The sequence below is a fragment of the Paecilomyces variotii genome (assembly GCF_004022145.1).
Source record: "Paecilomyces variotii strain CBS 101075 chromosome Unknown C8Q69scaffold_9, whole genome shotgun sequence".
Lineage (NCBI taxonomy): Eukaryota > Fungi > Ascomycota > Eurotiomycetes > Eurotiales > Thermoascaceae > Paecilomyces > Paecilomyces variotii.
In genome coordinates, this window is record NW_021167148.1 from 546,112 (window position 1) to 564,990 (window position 18,879).

The 18,879-nt window shown below is 50.0% G+C and overlaps 7 protein-coding genes across 7 annotated transcripts; 3 read left to right on the plus strand and 4 right to left on the minus strand.

Moving 5' to 3' along the window:
* Nucleotides 1-125: 125 nt before the first annotated feature.
* C8Q69DRAFT_508827 (translation initiation factor eIF 4e-like domain-containing protein) lies at nucleotides 126-1,292 on the minus strand (the record flags this gene model as incomplete). Its single annotated transcript, XM_028633018.1, has 2 exons — nucleotides 126-415; nucleotides 494-1,292. 2 exons carry the CDS (start codon nucleotides 1,290-1,292, stop codon nucleotides 126-128), a joined length of 1,089 nt encoding a protein of 362 aa, XP_028483244.1.
* Nucleotides 1,293-1,703: 411 nt separating this feature from the next.
* Nucleotides 1,704-3,096, plus strand: C8Q69DRAFT_328726 (hypothetical protein). Its single transcript, XM_028627444.1, has 2 exons — nucleotides 1,704-2,698; nucleotides 2,762-3,096. Exons 1-2 carry the CDS (start codon nucleotides 2,114-2,116, stop codon nucleotides 2,966-2,968), a joined length of 792 nt encoding a protein of 263 aa, XP_028483245.1. The 5' UTR covers nucleotides 1,704-2,113; the 3' UTR covers nucleotides 2,969-3,096.
* C8Q69DRAFT_328913 (nucleoside diphosphatase Gda1) lies at nucleotides 3,065-5,189 on the minus strand. Its single transcript, XM_028627445.1, has 4 exons — nucleotides 5,166-5,189; nucleotides 4,878-5,098; nucleotides 3,491-4,829; nucleotides 3,065-3,434 (listed from the first exon to the last, which is right to left on the minus strand). The coding sequence occupies exons 2-4, from the start codon at nucleotides 4,996-4,998 to the stop codon at nucleotides 3,377-3,379; spliced, it is 1,518 nt and encodes a 505-aa protein (XP_028483246.1). The 5' UTR covers nucleotides 4,999-5,098; nucleotides 5,166-5,189; the 3' UTR covers nucleotides 3,065-3,376.
* Nucleotides 5,190-5,504: 315 nt separating this feature from the next.
* C8Q69DRAFT_474156 (putative translation initiation factor IF3) lies at nucleotides 5,505-6,505 on the plus strand. The gene has a single exon (XM_028631108.1). The coding sequence runs from the start codon at nucleotides 5,687-5,689 to the stop codon at nucleotides 6,389-6,391; it is 705 nt and encodes a 234-aa protein (XP_028483247.1). The 5' UTR covers nucleotides 5,505-5,686; the 3' UTR covers nucleotides 6,392-6,505.
* Nucleotides 6,506-6,843: 338 nt separating this feature from the next.
* On the plus strand, nucleotides 6,844-8,772 carry C8Q69DRAFT_474160 (putative translation elongation factor EF-Tu). The gene is made up of 5 exons (XM_028631109.1): nucleotides 6,844-7,098; nucleotides 7,152-7,180; nucleotides 7,238-7,500; nucleotides 7,562-8,241; nucleotides 8,300-8,772. The coding sequence occupies exons 1-5, from the start codon at nucleotides 6,933-6,935 to the stop codon at nucleotides 8,482-8,484; spliced, it is 1,323 nt and encodes a 440-aa protein (XP_028483248.1). The 5' UTR covers nucleotides 6,844-6,932; the 3' UTR covers nucleotides 8,485-8,772.
* C8Q69DRAFT_474162 (hypothetical protein) lies at nucleotides 8,773-10,126 on the minus strand. The gene has a single exon (XM_028631110.1). It carries the CDS (start codon nucleotides 9,754-9,756, stop codon nucleotides 8,905-8,907), a length of 852 nt encoding a protein of 283 aa, XP_028483249.1. The 5' UTR covers nucleotides 9,757-10,126; the 3' UTR covers nucleotides 8,773-8,904.
* An 842-nt stretch (nucleotides 10,127-10,968) lies between these two features.
* On the minus strand, nucleotides 10,969-18,412 carry C8Q69DRAFT_487736 (hypothetical protein; the record flags this gene model as incomplete). Its single annotated transcript, XM_028632006.1, has 8 exons — nucleotides 10,969-11,799; nucleotides 11,851-12,168; nucleotides 12,234-13,795; nucleotides 13,952-14,951; nucleotides 15,011-16,708; nucleotides 16,762-17,290; nucleotides 17,343-17,995; nucleotides 18,359-18,412. 8 exons carry the CDS (start codon nucleotides 18,410-18,412, stop codon nucleotides 10,969-10,971), a joined length of 6,645 nt encoding a protein of 2,214 aa, XP_028483250.1.
* Nucleotides 18,413-18,879: the final 467 nt, after the last annotated feature.

Genomic DNA, 18,879 nt, shown 5'->3' on the forward strand with positions numbered 1-18,879 from the left:
GTTAAGGGCAAAAAAAAAGAACCGCTAGCTCACGCATGCTACAAGCAATACAGGGAAGATCAGCAACATGCCCATTTGTAAATGCAATGCAAATCACTTTGTGATAATGGAAACATCCAGCCACACTACGCAGCAATGCTTGCATGAGCATCCTTCTTTTCGTCTTGAGTCTCGACCTTCTTCCCGGGCTGGTTCTTGGAAGCTTCAACTGCCTGCTGGTAACCGTCGTGCTCATCGTGTCGTTTGTAGAAATATGAATTGCCTCCTGCGGGTCGCAACTCTGGTGACAACCGGTCGATAATGGTTTCTTCCAATGCTTTGATTGCGCGCTGGTTGGACCCAAGCTTGTTCCATACAGAGATCAGGTGGGAATTGAAACGAATTGAAGTCGAGACACCCAGAACGTGATCATGCTCTGCAAGGTTATCTGTCAGCATCGCCATATGCTTATAAAATTGGAAAAGTAACAGGGGCAATAATATAAGGTCTGTACCTTTCTCAAGTGCAGCCTGAAACTCATTCGCCATGCACAGAATAGCGATCTCATGGAAAAACTCTTGTGCCTTAGCTTTGGGTACACGGAACGTCCAGCATCCACCCTTGAGGTTCTCTGGATCCTCCCACACAGGCTTCACGCCTTTTCGGAAAATGTGAACGGTATCCCGCAGTCTGATTTTATCCCAGGGGTAATTATTATAGACGCGATAGAATGTTGCGATGTCTGCAACGTCTTCATACAGAACATAGAGCCTGTTATCGTAATTGCTGGAGTCCGTATGTTTATCATACCAGATTGTCCAATGGTACTGGAACGGCAAAGGGCGGAGCTTGCCAATGATGTTCTGGTGCAGCGACTTGCGCGTCGAAGCTATTGATCCCGAGTCATTGTTGCCAGTATCACCTGGGGCAGGCTCTTCTCCGTTGATCTGCAATGTTGGTTGACTCATACTGGACTTGCCGTTATCAAGCTTTTGCATGTATCTTGCCGTGATGACCGAGAAGTCACGGAGGTAGTTGAAAGTCTTCAGGCTCAACGGGTCAAGAAGAGGCCCGTTAGAACCAGCTTCACGGAGGATGTCTCGGGAGTGGTCCGGGGGCAGGTAGCTTCGCAAGAGGCGAATATACTGATCTGGGCCGAGATCAACCAGATCCTTCGATAGGTACGCCTTGAAGCCGTAGTAGATGTCAAGTTCCGAAAGGAGACCTCCGTTGAGCAGAAGAACGTAGTCGCTCGCCCACAAGGCTTTGTGAGGTTCTTTACTCCCTGCTTTGGTACTGTAAGCGATAGGCATCTCGAAAGTCGTGTAATGCTAAGTAGAATGATTAAATGCAGTGGGATCCCATAAGATGACCGTACTCATAGATCAACTTGAACTTGTGATAAATGAAAGTTGGAAGGAGAGAAGCTGTGAAGTGTTGCAAGATAATATAGAATCTAGAAATAGGAGACATTCACTGATGTCAAAGAGAAAAGAAAAAAGCAACAATTCAAGTCACATTGTCAGTCACCAGTGAATACGCCATCAGAATAGTTCAGCATCATGGAACCAGCTTCCTTATGATTCCGTCCATTCACCATATCAGCAGTAGAACCTGAGCAGCATGACCTGATGCTGTCTCCCCAGCCTCATGATAAACGGTGAAAGAACTCATGAACTACAGTCTGTGGATATATGATAGCATGCTGAAGCTAAGCTATTTTGCAGAGGTAAAGAAAGTAACGGAGGGCGTTAAGGCGAACCATGGATCACCGGCCCATAGTAAGCATGAGGGGTAGTACTCACCTCTGGATCAACGCTCTGTATCTCGAAGCTGGTTTTCGCAAGATTTCTCCTGTCATCCAGTTGCTGTGAGAGCAGTCAGGATACGCAAAAGAAAAAGAGAAAAGAGAAAAAACAGACATGCGCTGGGGAAGACGAGCATCAGGGTCTCGTTCGTAGTCGAAACAACCGCCGTGGGACGGGCATACCACGCCTTAGCCCAAGACAAGCCAGGAGACGATCGACCCGGTTGAAACTCAAGAGAACAAGAACCCCCAATAGCCGCAAACTCCACCGCCGCAGACGAAACCCCGAACTCACGCCCCCAACAGAGCCGCGACGAGTCAATTCATATGGATGAAACTAGCAGAAAGCGCCCGCTGGAGGATGATGACCCTTCTTCCACCGTCTCGCCCTCAAAACGCTCCAGGGCACCCGCCCCCAGCGGCCGAGCGCGAAGACAAAGTCTCAGCTCCGACTCCAGCTCGTCTACTGACACAACCTCCACAGTAAGCTCCCGTGACGACTCTTCCGAGAAGGAGAGCTCGAGCGCGGAAGAGGACAGCGATGATGAAAGCACTTCTTCCGAAGGCACAACTTCCTCATCCACGTCCTCGTCATCCTCTTCTTCATCGTCTTCCTCTTCCTCCGAAAGTGGGAATGGTGGCGAAAGGCGGATAGAAGACGCTGAAGATGACATCGATGAGTCGGACGACAGCTCCGATGATGAGGTTTCTATAACAAATGTGCCAGGCAGGCCAAAACCACGAATACAGCGAATGAATGGGGATTCGAGCATACTCTCTCGCATCTCAAGCTTCCTACCCAAGCTGAAAGCTGCGAACGACGATCTGCAGCGAAATCTCGAGGCTGGGAAATCCAAGGATATAGTCATGGACGACGTGGATGAGGAGAATGAGGGACAGTATATAGAAATGGTAGGTCTATTCCACGCTACAGAGATGGTTACTTGGGAAGGTACTGAGCAGTGACTCTCGCAGAATCTTGGTTTGGGGGTCCTGGAGGGACAAGATACTGAAGGAAACGGCGAATCGGGTACCGAAGAGGATAGCGATGGCACCTCCGATAATGAAACAGGTCCATCTACGAGCAGACATCGGACACAACTGAATAGCAATGTCCTGGATAAGCTGATGGGCAAGAAGACAAAGCTGAAAGGACCGGCTATTGAGGAAATGGAAGACTAACAGCTTCTTTGCCAAAAGAGACTGTTCATCTGCAGTAAAACCAGCTCCCTCCTGAGAACCCTTCCATCTAGAGCATCATGAGCGATGTTTTCTCAAGTGCATTTGGATCAGAACCTCGTCAGAAGATCCATTCTGTTGCAGACTTAGCTAGTTGTGGACCAACTAACAAGAGACCATAAAACCAGCCACATGAGAGAAAATTAAGCGTCCCAGTAAATCCATAGATACAATCACAACCGTGACTTGACGTGAAAAATGTTTAATACATCCCAGAGATCTGATGGCCCGGATACGAAGATCTATATAGGAAGAAGCGCGCTTCATCCCGCAGAAAACTCATCCTCAAAAAAGAAAAAAAAAAGCAGTATTCTCTATACCAGAGCGTCTAGCACCGATCATTGTCAGTCATTACGCAACTTGCTTAATACGGCAAGTCCATCCAGATTCCTTGCTAAGGAGCGGCAGGCTGTAGTAAAGGACGTCAGTATTCGTTTCTGACCCTTTTTTTATGGAAGAACTTACCTTGCACCAAGACACCAACCGAGTTCGTTACCCTTGATCTTCTTTGCAATCTTGACTTCGCGGGAAAGGGGCATCTCGTAGCCAGTGTGCAACAGACCAAGCATGAAGTTGAGGTCAAGGCACGTCTCTGGGCGATCCCGAAGCTCCTCCAAGGCTCCCTGGACACCCTCGAAAACACCCCAGCTATCTTCGCCGGCACACACGGTGCTAGTGAGACGGTGGAGCTCCTCCAGGGTGAAAGCGTCTGGCATACCCAGGGGCTTTGTCCGATCGTAGAAGTACGAGAAGATGTAGACATCCTCTCTGGCGAAAGTCTTCTCCAGGGAAGGCTGGTGAACGCCGTTGAATGAGCACGGGGCAAGCTTGCAGTCAGCATCCTTCTTGAGGATCTTCTCCGCTAGGCCCCTGCACTGCGCCGAAGCGGACAGTTCCTTTGGACCCGCCATCGTGACAGTCACACGGGGCCCGAGTGGGTGGTCATCTGGGAAGGTAAGATTGACCTGAACGTCCATGCCAGGGCTAACGCACGGGTTGGGGATGGGCTGGTTAAGCCAGGAGAGATCCTTGGGACTCAGAGCCAGCTTAGACTCAACCACAGTCTTGTGGATGGCGTCACGGGCTGCCATGAGACCATAGCCCAGATGAGAGTGCTGATAGAGTTCAAAGTCCCTGCCACCAAACTGGAGCTCATACTTGTGGTCGCCGTCGGCGAGCTTCTGAGGCATGCCGCCGTCTTCGCTTTTCTCGAAAGTGGGCTGGAAGACGATTTGAGTCGAACCACCACCAAGGTCAAAGATAGCAGCGGTAGGCGTCTCGTCAGGGCCACCGATCTTGCCCAGCAGGTAGTTCGTAGTGATCCAAGCGTAAACGCCCTCGTCGGAACCATCCATGATCTCAACGCCACCCTTCTCCTTAGAAACCACAGGGAAAGGATAGACGGTCTCCAAACGATGCCTGACAGCCTCCAGAATCTTCTCACTCATTTCGCTACCGAGCATTCGCAGACCAGCAGTCGCCTTAACAGCAACGGGTGTGCACGACTTGTATTCGTCGGGAACCGTCTTCACGGCCACATCCATCAGAGGATCCAGACTCTTTGCTGCACCTTCAGCATCCTCTCTGTAAGAGCTGAGACCTGAACCGCCCTTTCTCTTTTCGGTCATCTCGAATCTCTCATCCTCAAGTTCAGGAGTAGGACCACAGTTGTTGAACCGGTAGACGTGAATCCGGGAGCCCGTACTGCCTGCATCGATCATCAACGCATACTGGATAAGAGGCTTCGATGGATCATATGGCTTCGTGCACTTCGTCGTGAGTGATGACCCGGACTCCGACTGTCCTGTTGGCCGTCAGTAGTTTCCTTTCAACCTTCCGCTCCTGAACGTACCTCCGCCGACTCTGGCTACTGTGTTCCTTGAGGGAGAGAGAATGAAAATCAAGAATAGCAAAACACCAACGATAGCCCCAGTCTTGAGGTACCGCGATCTCTGGCTCTGCGTCATTATCATGGGTGATGGGTTTCCGGACAGTTTGTCCGAGTTCGTATGTGTCTTTTCAGATGGACCAATGGCGGCCTTCGCAGGATGCAATGCTAATCGCTTCCTGTTGCTAGGTCTCAGCGTGAGATAAGACCAGAAACCTGGGTGTTGTCCAGTGTCAACACCTGTCGACATACGAGCAAAAAGAAACAAACAGGTCTGCGCAGGGCGTACACTGGGGATGAAGCGACCGTACCACGACCAGTTAAGGGGGCGAATCAATGACAGGGAACAGCTGCGGCAATCATTGATTCCGCCAGGAACCTCAGGGCCTTCTCTGGACGAGTCAGTGGCCGAGAAGGATCGGAAACCTCGATGTCGTCAAAGAAGCTGGCGAACAGAAAGTATCCGGTGCGAGTCCGCAGGGGAGAAGTTGGGAGAGGAATCGCCCGTGGCAAATTGCAGTACGGGGCAATAATAGTAGTAGTAGAAATGCGTGGCGCATGGCGGCTGTGGCTGTTCGATCCCGTTTCTGGAACACGCCCGCAAGCGGTGCTCTCACGCGAGTTATGACTATGGTTATTATTGTTCTCTCAGCAGTCAACCTCTTTGTTTAGCTAGAGACCTTGGTGATCGAACTTTATTATTTCACGCAATCCATCTTCTCTGTTCTACGATAACTCCGCCGGCTGCGCTGGCCACCGGCGCCTGCAGCAAGATGAAACATATCCGCGGCCTGGTGTCGACAGCACAAGCACTCCGCCATACGTTCCTCCGTCCGCTAGAAATCTCACGAATTCCATTGACTACGCGATATGGATTTTCACAGCCTCAAAGACAAGTGAGGTCTATCCAATATTCTGGAGGAGCAAAGTCCGCAGCAGCCAATGCGGCTGGCCCGAAGACGCAGGGAATCATCAAGGATGAAGATATTCGTGCTCAGCAAATACAACTGGTCAATGAGAGCGGAGGTCTGGATCCGCCTGAGAGGACGATTAATGTCTTACGATCCATCAATCGATCTGAATACTTCCTCGTCCAAGTGTCCCCTGGTTCCGCAGACCGACTACCGGTTTGCAAGCTTATGAGTAAGAAAGCTTTGCGTGAGCAAGAGAAGGCAAAATCAAAGGCAGCCCATGCGGCAAAGACTGCCGTCAAGCAACTTGAACTCAACTGGGCCATTGATGCACATGACCTCTCGCATCGGATGAAACAACTCGTGTCGTTCCTCGAGAAGGGCCGGAAAGTCGAGATCATTTTGACGCGGAAGAAAGGGAAGAGGCCGCCTGTTGCGGAGGAAGTGAAGAAAGTGATGGATACGGTGCTGGACACAGTAAGGGATGCGGACGCTGCCCAGATGAAACCCATGGAAGGAGAGCCAGGAAAGCATGTTCTGATGGTGGTTAAAAAGAAGGACGCGTGAAGCGAAGATGGCGGACTCATATATCATGTACAATACGGAGCCAGGTTTTTAAGGGCACATATAAGATTACGAAAAAAGGAAAATCCAAAAATGACACCAATGTCTAACTACTCCTTTGATTCCGTTACAGATGTAGGAGTTTTAAGGTCAAGGAAGCTATGGTCTCTGCGCTGAAGCTAGGTAGTCATCTCAGAAAGAGATCTATGCTAGCGTGCTAGTTGATTCAGGTCTCTCTCACTAGGTAATTGACTCCATATCATCCATGGAATATCCGACAATGCCCTCGCAATCGCCTTGCAACGATCCAATATGGTATGCTCTAGTCGGTCTCGTCCAGCCAGTCTTATCCAGGCGTATCTGGCTCTCCGGGAGTCCGCAAAACGTGCGTTCCAATTGGCCAGTTCGGGTGCCTTGATGACTAAGCCCGGGATCCTAAAATTTTGGATGGAAGAACTTCGACTCGCCCAGACAGCTTGTAAACATCTCATCCATCCCCTTTCTTTCCTTTCGTCCCCCCTCTGTCAGTCGAAGGGCAGTCAGGATGTCGTCTATCTCCAGATCCATCAACCTCCTCTTGCGGAGCAGCAGGTCTTCTCTGCTGCGGCCTCGTGCCGTCAACCCCATTCACCATGTCTTCGCAAACGAGAGACTGGCTGCCCGGGGTTTCGCGACCGCCTTCGAGCGGACGAAGCCTCACGTTAACATTGGTATGCATCCCACTGCTTATGGTGCTCGAATACCTGCTTACAATGGTCAATAGGTACCATTGGTCACGTCGACCACGGAAAGGTTAGCCCTCTTGACCCTTACACTCCCGGCCGTCGCCATCCTAACAGCGCCAAATAGACCACTTTGACTGCCGCTATCACCAAGCGTCAGGCCGAGAAGGGCTTTGCCAACTTCCTAGAATATGGTGCTATTGACAAGGCTCCCGAGGAGCGAAAGCGTGGTATCACCATCTCCACCGCCCACATCGAGTATGAGACCGCCGACCGACACTACGCTCACGTCGACTGTCCTGGTCACGCCGATTACATTAAGAACATGATCACTGGTGCTGCCAACATGGACGGTGCTATTGTCGTCGTTGCTGCCTCTGATGGTCAGATGTATGTCACCCCATAGTCTTCCCAGCTTGTCTACGTGTGAGTTGCGACTGACACTTAGTAGGCCCCAGACCCGTGAGCACCTGCTGCTCGCTCGTCAGGTCGGTGTCCAGAAGATCGTCGTCTTCGTCAACAAGGTCGATGCTGTCGAGGACAAGGAGATGCTGGAGCTCGTTGAGCTGGAAATGCGCGAGCTCCTGAGCAGCTACGGATTCGAGGGCGAGGAGACTCCCATCGTCTTCGGTTCCGCTCTCTGCGCCCTCGAGGGCCGTCAGCCCGAGCTTGGTGAGACCAAGATTGACGAGCTCCTCCAGGCCGTCGACACCTGGATTCCCACCCCCCAGCGCGATCTCGACAAGCCCTTCCTCATGTCCGTTGAGGAGGTCTTCTCCATCTCTGGACGCGGTACCGTCGCTTCCGGCCGTGTCGAGCGTGGTATCCTGAAGAAGGATTCCGAGGTTGAGATCATTGGTGGCTCCCTTACCCCCATCAAGACCAAGGTCACCGACATTGAGACTTTCAAGAAGTCCTGCGACGAGTCTCGCGCTGGTGACAACTCCGGTCTTCTGCTGCGTGGTGTCAAGCGTGAGGATGTCCGCCGTGGAATGGTTATCGCTGTCCCTGGAAGCACCAAGGCCCACGACAAGTTCTTGGTCTCCATGTACGTTCTGACTGAGGCTGAGGGTGGTCGCCGTACTGGTTTCGGTGCCAACTACCGTCCCCAGGTCTTTATTCGCACTGCTGGTGAGTAGATCATATCCTCCGCTATTGGATCCGAGTAGCTTATTGACTTGTTTTGTAGATGAGGCTGCCGATCTCAGCTGGCCTGGCGATGACCAGTCCAAGCAGGTCATGCCTGGTGACAACGTCGAGATGGTTCTGAAGACTCACCACCCCGTCGCCGCCGAAGCTGGTCAGCGCTTCAACATCCGTGAGGGTGGTCGTACCGTGGCCACTGGTCTTATCACCCGTGTCATGACCGACTAAGCGACTGTTATTATAGGCGAGTCGAATGACTGGCTGCTCTGTATGATCGATCTCTTTTTGTTCGCACGTTCTTGCAAAGCACGGGAATCGCACGGGACTGCAGGAGAAACGGGAAATGTCGGGACGGTGCTAATGAGCCGGAGTTTTTCGTTTCAGCCTTGTACATTGTACCACCACCTTTGTTCCAGATGTAGTAGATCACTGGCATCTCTTCCGCCCACTCTCCACTTCAGAATGTGTGTTTGAAATACGACCAATATAAAAACTATTTACTTCATAACTTAAAATGATCTTCTACGTCCTTGGCTGAAGTATACAGTAACCCTCGGTTGACCTGCGACAATATTGTTCACAATGGATTCTCTGAGGACTTGTCCACTTCCCCAAAAGGTCTCTTATGTTTACAGGACAGCATAAAACTCAGGAGCGATCAACCTTACTATACATGATTTCTGTCCTCATCGTATACTTCACCCCGCGGTAGACATCGTCTCCCGCATGCCATAAATCTCTCTGCTGAAAGAGCAGCACCGACCCAGTCTTCGGGAAAATTCTCAGACCACCATCATCACTGCCCATGAAATCGGGATGAAAAGAGGTAGCGCCTCCCAACAGCTTGCCGGAAGGGTCCATATTCGTATACGTTCCATCCTCATTCACTCTCTTCTCTGCCTCTGCCAACTCACTCAGATCCTGCTCTCCGTCTCCGTTCAGATACAGATGGATCGTGAAAAGTGATCTTTCCTTCCCATCGGGCGTCACATACGCCCCATCATAGTGCGTACGAAAATACTCACCCCCCTCATACTTGAGAAAGCGCAAGCGTTCATTCAGCCGCGACATTTGCAATGTTTCCTTACGCTTCACGGGCCCAAGACCTGTGATATGGCCTTGATCGTAAATAGTATCAACGCCACACTCAATCAAGAACGGCCTGAGACGGTCCATAATCCTCTTCGCAATAACTGGGGCGTCATAGAGAATCCGTCCGCAATTTCGCGTATCTGTCACCATGGTCTCTTTACCGTTACCGGCATTGACCATGGCGCGTGCCCACTTTGGAGTTGGCACATCTGGGGTGATGGTGCTCGCTTCCGCAGCCTTGATGAGCTGTTGACATTCGGATTCGGTGAATGCGTTATCGATAATAAAGGCGATGTAGTTTTTATATCCTATCAACTTTTCCCCGGCGCTTTCCCAGTCGACCTTGCGCATGTGCGCTTCTTTGGGAGCAGCGGCAGGGAGAAAGTCTGGAGGTGGTTCCCAAGCCATTGTGTAGCTGTGCTCTTCGCACGACCTATGCTCTTTCCGACTGTAGCGATAGCTAGTATAGAGTCGAGGTCAGAATAGTAACTTGAAAGGCAGATTGGTATTCTGGATTAAGAACTTGGACATACAATGGGAACGCAAGAGCTTAAAAGCTGAATGTAAAAGTGAACATGAGTCGAATAGCTTTGACTCATTTCTCCGTGGCTGTGTTTTGATCTGTGAAGCCTCGTATTAAACTGTTCAATGTCGCTAGTGTTCGTTGCCTAGTACTTAAAATGTGGGGGCGGACCAAGTCAATAGGCCATGCCCGTCGCAATAATAATAATAATAATAATAATAATAATAATAATAATAATAATAATAATAATAATAACAATAGAGAAATAGCTACTAAACGTGCTGGACGACTCAATGTGTGGGATGAATTTATATGGACATGTTGCTCTCCGATGAGTTGGCGCTGCTTGGAAGATGGATGGCGCCTTAAGGACATGCTAACTTTAGGTAACGACTTATTCTTTGGAGGAGGGACCCATGTAGATCTGAAGCCTCACAACTGATACATTGACAGTATTCGCCTAGTATGAAATCTGATATCCTTGGCAATTCCGAAACCCATTAGCATTCTAAACATGCTCACACCATAGCCACAGCAAACACGGAGCATGCTTTCCTTTTTGCTGTAAACTCTATATGGTCATCTTAAAAGGCTCATGAAATATTTCTCGCTATCCGAGGGAGATCAGAGAACATTGAGATAATTACTGCCATTGCAGACCTGTGGCAGAAGTACATTTATTGATGACCACGTTTGTGATAGATAATACCCAAGGATGACGCTAAGCGGGAGGAACCCTGCAATTCGTGCAGAGAATACGCTGTACAGACACTTCACTTCTTGGGTATTAAGGCATAATCTTCCTTCGAAAGCTGTGGCCTCGACCAATTGAATCACCTTTCTTACATCCAGAAGACATGACTATTCAGTAAATCGCAAAGTCTTAAGATATCACAACAGTAACACTAACCACAACATAAGACAGAAGAAAAGGAGGAGGCCAAAGTGAATATGTGAGTTAATTGGCATACTATAGTAATGAAATAGACATGTCTAACGTAAGTCATACTAATCTTCTTGAAACCACGCAAGGACACACTAAGGATGGTGCCATGTACGTACATAATCCTCCATTTGCCAAATTCCTTGGCTAAAATCTATTTACCCCAGTTACCGTTAATCTTGGACTTGCGAAGAACAATATCGACCAAGGAGCCGAGAGAGCCGGAAGAGAGAAGCTCGAGCACCTGCACGTTCGCCTCTGTCTCTCGAGCGATCCAGTTCCTGATCTCGATGGCTACCAGAGAGTCGAGTCCCAAAGAAGAGACTGTGACGGTGGGATCCATGTCGTCCACAGAGATACCCAACACTTCGGAAAGTTTAACGACGAGCGATTCATAGACCAACTGGTGCGCAGTATCTTTGGAGTCTGCCTTTTTGAGAGATTGGTGTAGAGGCACGACGGCGCCGTCACGGGCGGTGGTACCTGCTGATGCCTCAGCAGCCTCTCGTATGGCCTTGAACTTAGCATCATGTGCCCAGAAGCTGTCAATAGAGTTGGTCAAGTCCAGGCCTGTGATACATTGTCCAGAACAAGACCGGTCAAGGTCACCCTTAATAGCAGCTGCTAAAAGGGCTAGGACCTCTGATTCATCGATGGTCTGACCCCCAATGTTTTTGAGGACTTCCTTCTGACGGGAAGGGTCAGTATCGGCCAGGTATCCAACATCGCTAACGGCTGCCAGGTCAATAGAAGTTCCTGGCAGGCCTCGAGACTTGCGGTATTCCATGAAGCCGTCGAGGAATACATTCGCTGCCGAGTAGGCTGCCTGGCCACGGTTGCCGACAACACCAGCGACAGATGAAAGGGCAATAAAGAAATCAAGTGGCGATCTAGCAAGAGCATAGTGCAAGTTCCAGGCACCATCCACTTTGCTGGAAACAACAGCGTTGAAGTCATCGAGGGTCATATTCTCATAGAGCATATCCTATGCTAATTAGCGCCGTCTTCACAAGATGGCAATGGTCAGGTAACTCACTTTCAGGACCATGGCACCATGCACGACTCCGCGGATTGGAGGCAGGTGGCTCAAAGAATCGATGAGGGTTTCAACCGACTGCTGTTGGCTCACGTCACAGGGTTTGACGATAATATTGGTGCCATTTTTGGCCAATTCGTCGATTAGAACTTGTACCTTGCTGTCAATCTTGCCGGAACGTGAAACTAGAACAACATTTCGCGCCCCCTTGGTGGATAGCCATTTTGCCATACTGCGGCCCAAACCACCTGTTCCACCAATGAGGATGTAGGTTGCATCCGGGTTCAATAGAGCAGAATCAGTTCTGGGCGTCAAGGCCTTGTAAACGATTAAACAAGTTAGTAACGATGGTTAACGATCAAAAGATTGCGAAGATCACCCACTTTAACCTGGTCACCTTCTCGAGGCACCACCACCAATTTTCCAATGTTCCTCCCTGTCTGTAGTGTACGGAATGCCGTTTCTAGCTCGGAAATGCCGTATGTAGTAAGAGGGGTGATGGGCCGCACGATTTTCTGCTTAAAGAGTGTGGAAATGTCTTCAAGAAGACGCTTCATCAACTGCGGACGGTATTTCGCAACCTTCGTGAGGTCAACAGACGCGAATGAGACGTTGTACTCGAAGGGGAACATGTCTAGGCGGCTGTTCTTCGTAATGTCTGCCTTTCCAATCTCAATGAAACGCCCAAATGGAGCGAGGCATTGCCAGGTTTCTCGTAGAAGGTCACCTGCGAGAGAGTTGATAACGACATCCACGCCCTTATTGTTGGTTGCTCGTCGAAGCGCGGGTCCAAATGACGCATTACGACTGTAGAAAATTCGATCCTCGGGGATGGAATGGTGAGTTTTCAAGAATTCCTTCTTGTCCACACTGCCCACAGTGACATAAATATCGGCTCCAGCCATCTGTGCCAGCATGATTGCTGCTTGACCAACACCACCAGCACCGGCATGGATCAAGACACGGTCACCGGGCTGTAGTTTTCCCAGGTCGAAGAGGCCATAATACGCTGTGCAGAAGACCACTGGGAGAGTTCCAGCTGTCTCGAACGGCAGTTCATCTGGAATCTCAACGACGCTGGTGCTCGGGGTTCGCGCATAAGTAGAATATCCGCCTTCTACCAGTGCCATCACTCGTTTGCCAACCTGGATTTCCTTGACGTTTTTACCGATTGCGGATACAACGCCACTGCATTCAATCCCGATGTATGGTTGTGATAACTGTCCCATAGATACCACAACGTCCTTAAAGTTGACACCGGTCGCTTTTACTTCGATCTCGACTTGGTCGTCACCCAGGGGAGTGACGATATCGTCTTCAAAGTATAGACTATCAAGCGAGCCAGGGTTCTGTACTTGAACTTTGAATCGTCGGCCATGTTGAGTGAAAGGTTGAAGGGTCAGTGTCTGTCCATTAGTTTCGTTGTGGACAAATGCATTCGTATTATCGTCAGGAACCGCGCGCAAGACCAACAACTGCGAGTTTTCTGTCTTGAACTCCAAGTCTTTTGTTGGCTCGGAACCATCAATGGGCCAGAGAGCATCCATGGCGGCTATTATCGGGACGTATGCCAGATCAACATCTTGCGGACTAAGTCCCAGTGTCGCGATTTTTGCCAGAGTTTCTGACCGGACTGAGCGAGTAAGCCCAACCGTCATCTGCGCATCTGGCTTGTCGCTGCGGTAAACCCAGAGTATATTGGCGCCACTAAGCAGAATATTCTTGATAGCGTCAAAAAGATAGCCGGTAAGATGGCGTAGTGAGCTGTCCCGTGTTTGAACAATGATAACGTTTTTCCCAGTGAAGTCAACAACATCACCCAACCCAAAGACAGACGGGCGGCTCTCTGCCAGATGGCCAATGACATCAGCAAGTTCGTCAGCGACCTGAGCAGAGTCGCCAAACTTGACAATAACGACATCATGTTGTGTAGCTTCAGCAGTGCCTTTTCCATTGGGAGTTGCATGCCCATTTGTTGTGGTTTGGCCATTGAGATCAGCGTGATGTGTAAGTACGACGTTTCCATTGCCATTGGTATGCCCGTTGCTATAGGTATGGTTATGGGACGAGCCGTTCGTGATTGACACTCCATTTGTATTACCATTGCCATTTGATAGCAAGGTATGGCCGTTGGTATCCTCACCACGGCTGTGGCTATCAGAGGAGCCATTCGTAATCGATGCACCATTTATGTCGCCGTTTCCGTTTGCTGGCAAGGCTTCTTCCAGAGGTTGCCACTGGAACTTGTAACATAGCTGCCGTATGTCTTCATTTCTACCAGCACCGGAGTCCCGGATTGGTGTCATAACAAGGCCGTGCAACACGATCAGTGGCTTCGTTGACTTCTCTGGAAGTGCCAGAAGATCGAAATTAGTCGGCTCCGGGATAGGGAGGTTGGGATTGCCAGTTCCGTAGACTTTGACATAGTCACCAGGTGAGTGTGGAACATCTTTACTGATCGTTGCATGCTTGATCATAGTTGGCATGTATAGGGTATCCAGGTCCATGTTACCATGGCCCAATATCGGCCACACAAGATGAAGCAAGCCATCCAGGAAAGCTGGATGAATCGTCAACTTTGGTTCGAAGCCTTTTGGCATGATACTCTTGGTGTCCCTGATGTACAGATCAGCGAGGGAATGATGAGAATCCGCAAAGCAGTTCTCTAGTCCTTGGAAAGTGGGACCATATCCTGCACCTAAGTCAGTTAACACTTGATAAAGATGTTCCGACTCGACCCTTTGAGTAGAAGCCTGCTCTACTTTGGATATTTGCGCTTGGATGTACTTTTCCTCGCTCCCCACGGCACTGGAAATGGCATCAACATTGCTGTCCGCGTCTGGTCGTACCGCAATAAGGCCAGAACAATGTTCGGTAAAGCCACGTTCTGTGTCCCACGAGTAGATGCGAAATTCGTCCCAGATATCCGATGAACCTCTAGTTCCTTCGGCGTATCGCCGGAGAGAGATGATAGTCTCGACATCTGACTCATCACTGAGGACAAGTGCAGATCCGACGATGACTTCACGCAATTGGAACTGGGAGAATGTTACCCCGCGCTGCGCTGCAAGTCTTTGAGCAGCTTCAAGGGCCATGGTCAACTATATCATTTGGTTAGCAGTTGCTTTCAAAATAGTATACCATCATTCTATCAACTTACATAGCCAGCAAGGGGGTACACTGGCACGCCCTGCATCTTATGCTCTCGGAGCCATGGTATATCGTCTAGACGGACAATATTTCGCCATGTTGGCTCTAGGTCGTTCGAATAATTTGCTACGACGCCCAAAACGTCGCTTCTCGGGCCATCTCGAGTCTTGTGCTTCCGAGCAATGCGAGGTTCGTGCCAGTACCGATTTGTATGTTGCCAGGGATAGCGAGGAAGATCAGTCAGGAAAGAACAATCCTTGGCTCCCGAGCAGGGGAAGTTGATTTCTGTCATGTTCAGAGTCGCTCCTCTTACGTAGGCAGCGGCAGCGGTATTCAAAATCGATTCCGCTGCGTCCGCATTACGCACAATGGTGGGACTGTAGGAAATCTTCGAGGCGCTCGAGCCCAAGTTTTTCAGTGTTTCTAAGATAGGACCCTTCAGAGCGGAATGCGGTCCAATCTCAATCAGCAAATTTGGCTTTGCGTCATCAGCAACCAGTGCAGATAGAGCATCCGGAAACAATACTGGAGATGTGAGATTTTGCACCCAATATGAAGCGTCCAGTTCAGAAGGCTCTGCGACCCGGGCAAGGACTGATGAACAAAATGTAGCCTTTGACGAAATAGAAGGCTCGATGGACGCGATCGCTGCCAGATATTCGGTGGAGACGTTCTTCATATGATCAGAGTGGTACGCAACATCGATCTTCAAGCGCCTGTTGAAGATTTGTCTCTCTTGCAGTGTCTTCTCCAGCTCGTCAATAGCTGGCACGTCTCCAGACACAGTCACACTACCGGGGCTGTTCACACACGCCACAGTTGCGTAACCTTCACGGAGCATCTTAAGCAGAGGCCGAATTGTCTCAGGACTCGCGCCAACAGCTATCATAGTGCCTTTCAGAGTAGGAAACGATTGTTTCAACAATTGAGTCATCTGGCCGCGCCGGTAGGCAAGAGCCATCGCTGCCTCCATGTTATACACTCCAGCAGCATAAGCGGCACTGATTTCGCCGGAGCTATGGCCCACGACAGACGTAGGGCGAATAGACCATGACTCCAAAAGATTAACGAGAGCAATCTGGAGAGCAGTACAGGCGGGTTGACTCAAGTGAGGAGAATTGATATTTGACTCGGCACGATCTTTCCGCAGCTCCTCAATGAGCGAGAACTCTGCGCCCAGATCCCGGAGGACTCGATCGGCCTGCTTGAGGGATTCTGCAAATACGGGATATTCGTCGATGAGGCCAACACCCATCTCAGCCCACTGGGCACCCTGTCCGGTAAAGACAAAACCAATTGTTGGGCGCCCTTGAACACGGGCCGCGTTAATCTTCGCCTGGGCTAGTTGTATACCCAAGTTATCGAGCGAAGTGGCTGAAAGGGCAATCCTGTATGAAAGATGGGACATCTTGTTGCCCACTGTGTAAGCAAAGTTACCGAAGAGGGCTTTTTCGAACACTTCCGGCCGCTGTTCAAAATAAACACCAAAGTCTTTGACTTTGGTCTGCAACGATTCTTTGTCGCTAGCCGATATCAAGATCAACTTGCGCTTGGGGTCAGTATGGGTTTCAGAATCTGCCGTTTTTTCTGGTGTTTCTTCAGCGGGTGCTTTCTCGAGGACTACATGCGCATTGGTGCCTCCAAATCCGTAGTTAGAAATGCTGATATATTTCTTGCCCCGGGGCCATGGTCTTGTTGATGTGAGAACCTGATCAAGGTTAGACATCGATATTGTCAATAAAAAGAATGCGACCAACTCACCTTCATATTCCATTCATCAAGGGGGATATTTGGGTTGGCTTTGCGGAAATCTGCATTGGGAAGTACTAGCTGGCGGTCCAGCATCATGGCTGATTTGATAATCGAGATGATTCCACTTGCGCCCTCCAGATGTCCTACATTGGATTTCACAGATCCAATGTAGAGCGGATTCCTGGGAGTGCGGCCATGTCCAAGCGCAGCATGGGCAGCTGCTGCCTCAATTGGATCACCCACTTTAGTTCCTGTGCCGTGCATCTCTACAAAACCGCATTCAGCTGGATCGAGATGGGCCTCTTGGTACACACGGCGGATCAACTCTTCCTGCGCACTTCCATTGGGCAAAGTGATTCCCTGCGTCCGACCGTCTTGGTTAACGCCAGAATTTGCAATGACAGCCCGAATCGGATCTTTGTCCCGCAAAGCAGCGTCGAGTGGTTTCAGCAAGACAACGCCTGCACCCTCTCCTCGCGCAAAACCCGATACTGCTCGTTCATCGAACGCATATGTTTTGCCGTCATCGTTGAACAACCTAATCAGAATTTAGCTTTGACCCAGACGAGGTTAACGACAGGAACACTCACTGTGATAGAGACATGGAGACAAAAAGGTCTGGCAGGATATTCAGCCGGCACCCTGCCACCAGTGCCTCTTTTGACTCTCCATTACGCAAGCTCTGGACAGCATAGTGAAGAGCAACAAGAGATGAGGAGCAGGCAGTGTCGACAGTGAGACTTGGACCTCGAAGATTGAAGAAATAGGAGATGCGGTTGGACTGGAGCGATGTTGCACAGCCGGTTGCTTGGTACATGGGAATTGTCTCGACATCTCGCACATTGTGCTGCTCGTAGTCTGCGACGTTTCCGCCGACGAACACGCCGACTTGTCGTCCGGAGAGTGATTCCTTGGGGATCCCAGCAGACTCGAGTGCCTCGTAGGAGCACTCTAAGAGCAGCCGTTGCTGCGGGTCCATAGAAATGGCTTCCTGAGCTGACACGTTGAAGAAAGGAGCATCGAAGCGGGCAGGATCCTGGTCAAGGAAATAACCTCCTGCCTGATTGAAGGTGCCGGTCTTAGAGGGATTTGCATGGTGGTATGCTTCAAAAGAGAAGCGGTCTTTAGGAATTGGTGACCAGCCAGATCGTCCACGGGTGCAGAGCTCCCAGAGATCAGTGGGAGAGCTGACCTGGCCAGGCAACCGACACGCATAGCCGATGATGGCGATGGGCTGGAGCGCCTTTGGAGGAGCTCCAGCATCAGCAAAAGGGGGAAGTTCTTCCGCGCCCATGCTGTCAGATTCGTGCTAGTACGTGGGAAGATAGAAAGAAGAAGTTGATGGAGAAACAGGAGTCCGGCAATACATGGTTGTGACTCGCTTCTTATAAACACATTTCAGCATATACTCTCGGGATATACACCTAAACCAATATACCGCCGTGGAACTCGTCCCCGGGTCCTACTCCAAACTCTGGACCAGTTGAGAGCCTAGAACCCCCCTGCCCCCCTGTTTTAAACTTTTCCCTCCTTGAAATTCTCTCTATCTACCGCATTGGCTTCGGCCTATGATATCTTCGACTAGGGTCACGGGCTTCACATGCACCTCGCCGGACGTTAATGAATCCAAAAGCAACAAGGTCCTGTCCCTGAGTGCCATCTTACCAAGGCGATAATAATAAGATCCACCTGATGAATACTAAGAAAGCATAATTCATCGACTATCATCCGTACTGGGCCATTGATATCCATCCCCGTGCCCTTTAATGTGATGCCGCCTCGAAACAACGAGCGATTTAGTGATAGTATGAACGTTTATATTATAACATAAGCGCTGACACATAACACAGGCGCATACTTTTAGCATAGGCGCTTAGATTTAGCACAAGCACTTACAGGTAGCACAAGCGCTTACGGATAGCACAAGCGCTTACATGTAACTAGCATAGGCTGTTACATCTGACTAGCATAAGCGGTTACATTTGACTAGCATAAGCACTTACATGCATTCTTATCAGACAAGACAGAGAGCTAACTATGAGTCCAGGACCGTTTATTGGGCGTTGCACGGAGCAGCGGAAGTGAGACGAATAGGGGACTGAGCGTACTATTCTATCACATCAAATG

Coding starts and splice junctions, on each gene's coding strand:
- C8Q69DRAFT_474162 (XM_028631110.1), bottom strand. CDS start 9,756: ATGGCTTGGGAACCACCTCCAGACTTTCTCCCTGCCGCTGCTCCCAAA.
- C8Q69DRAFT_474156 (XM_028631108.1), top strand. CDS start 5,687: ATGAAACATATCCGCGGCCTGGTGTCGACAGCACAAGCACTCCGCCAT.
- C8Q69DRAFT_474160 (XM_028631109.1), top strand. CDS start 6,933: ATGTCGTCTATCTCCAGATCCATCAACCTCCTCTTGCGGAGCAGCAGG. Junction 7,181..7,237: donor GTCACGTCGACCACGGAAAG/GTTAGCCCTCTT, acceptor AGCGCCAAATAG/ACCACTTTGACTGCCGCTAT. Junction 7,501..7,561: donor GCTGCCTCTGATGGTCAGAT/GTATGTCACCCC, acceptor GACACTTAGTAG/GCCCCAGACCCGTGAGCACC.
- C8Q69DRAFT_328726 (XM_028627444.1), top strand. CDS start 2,114: ATGGATGAAACTAGCAGAAAGCGCCCGCTGGAGGATGATGACCCTTCT. Junction 2,699..2,761: donor AGGGACAGTATATAGAAATG/GTAGGTCTATTC, acceptor TGACTCTCGCAG/AATCTTGGTTTGGGGGTCCT.
- C8Q69DRAFT_328913 (XM_028627445.1), bottom strand. CDS start 4,998: ATGATAATGACGCAGAGCCAGAGATCGCGGTACCTCAAGACTGGGGCT. Junction 4,830..4,877: donor AGTAGCCAGAGTCGGCGGAG/GTACGTTCAGGA, acceptor GACGGCCAACAG/GACAGTCGGAGTCCGGGTCA. Junction 3,435..3,490: donor GGTTGGTGTCTTGGTGCAAG/GTAAGTTCTTCC, acceptor CCTTTACTACAG/CCTGCCGCTCCTTAGCAAGG.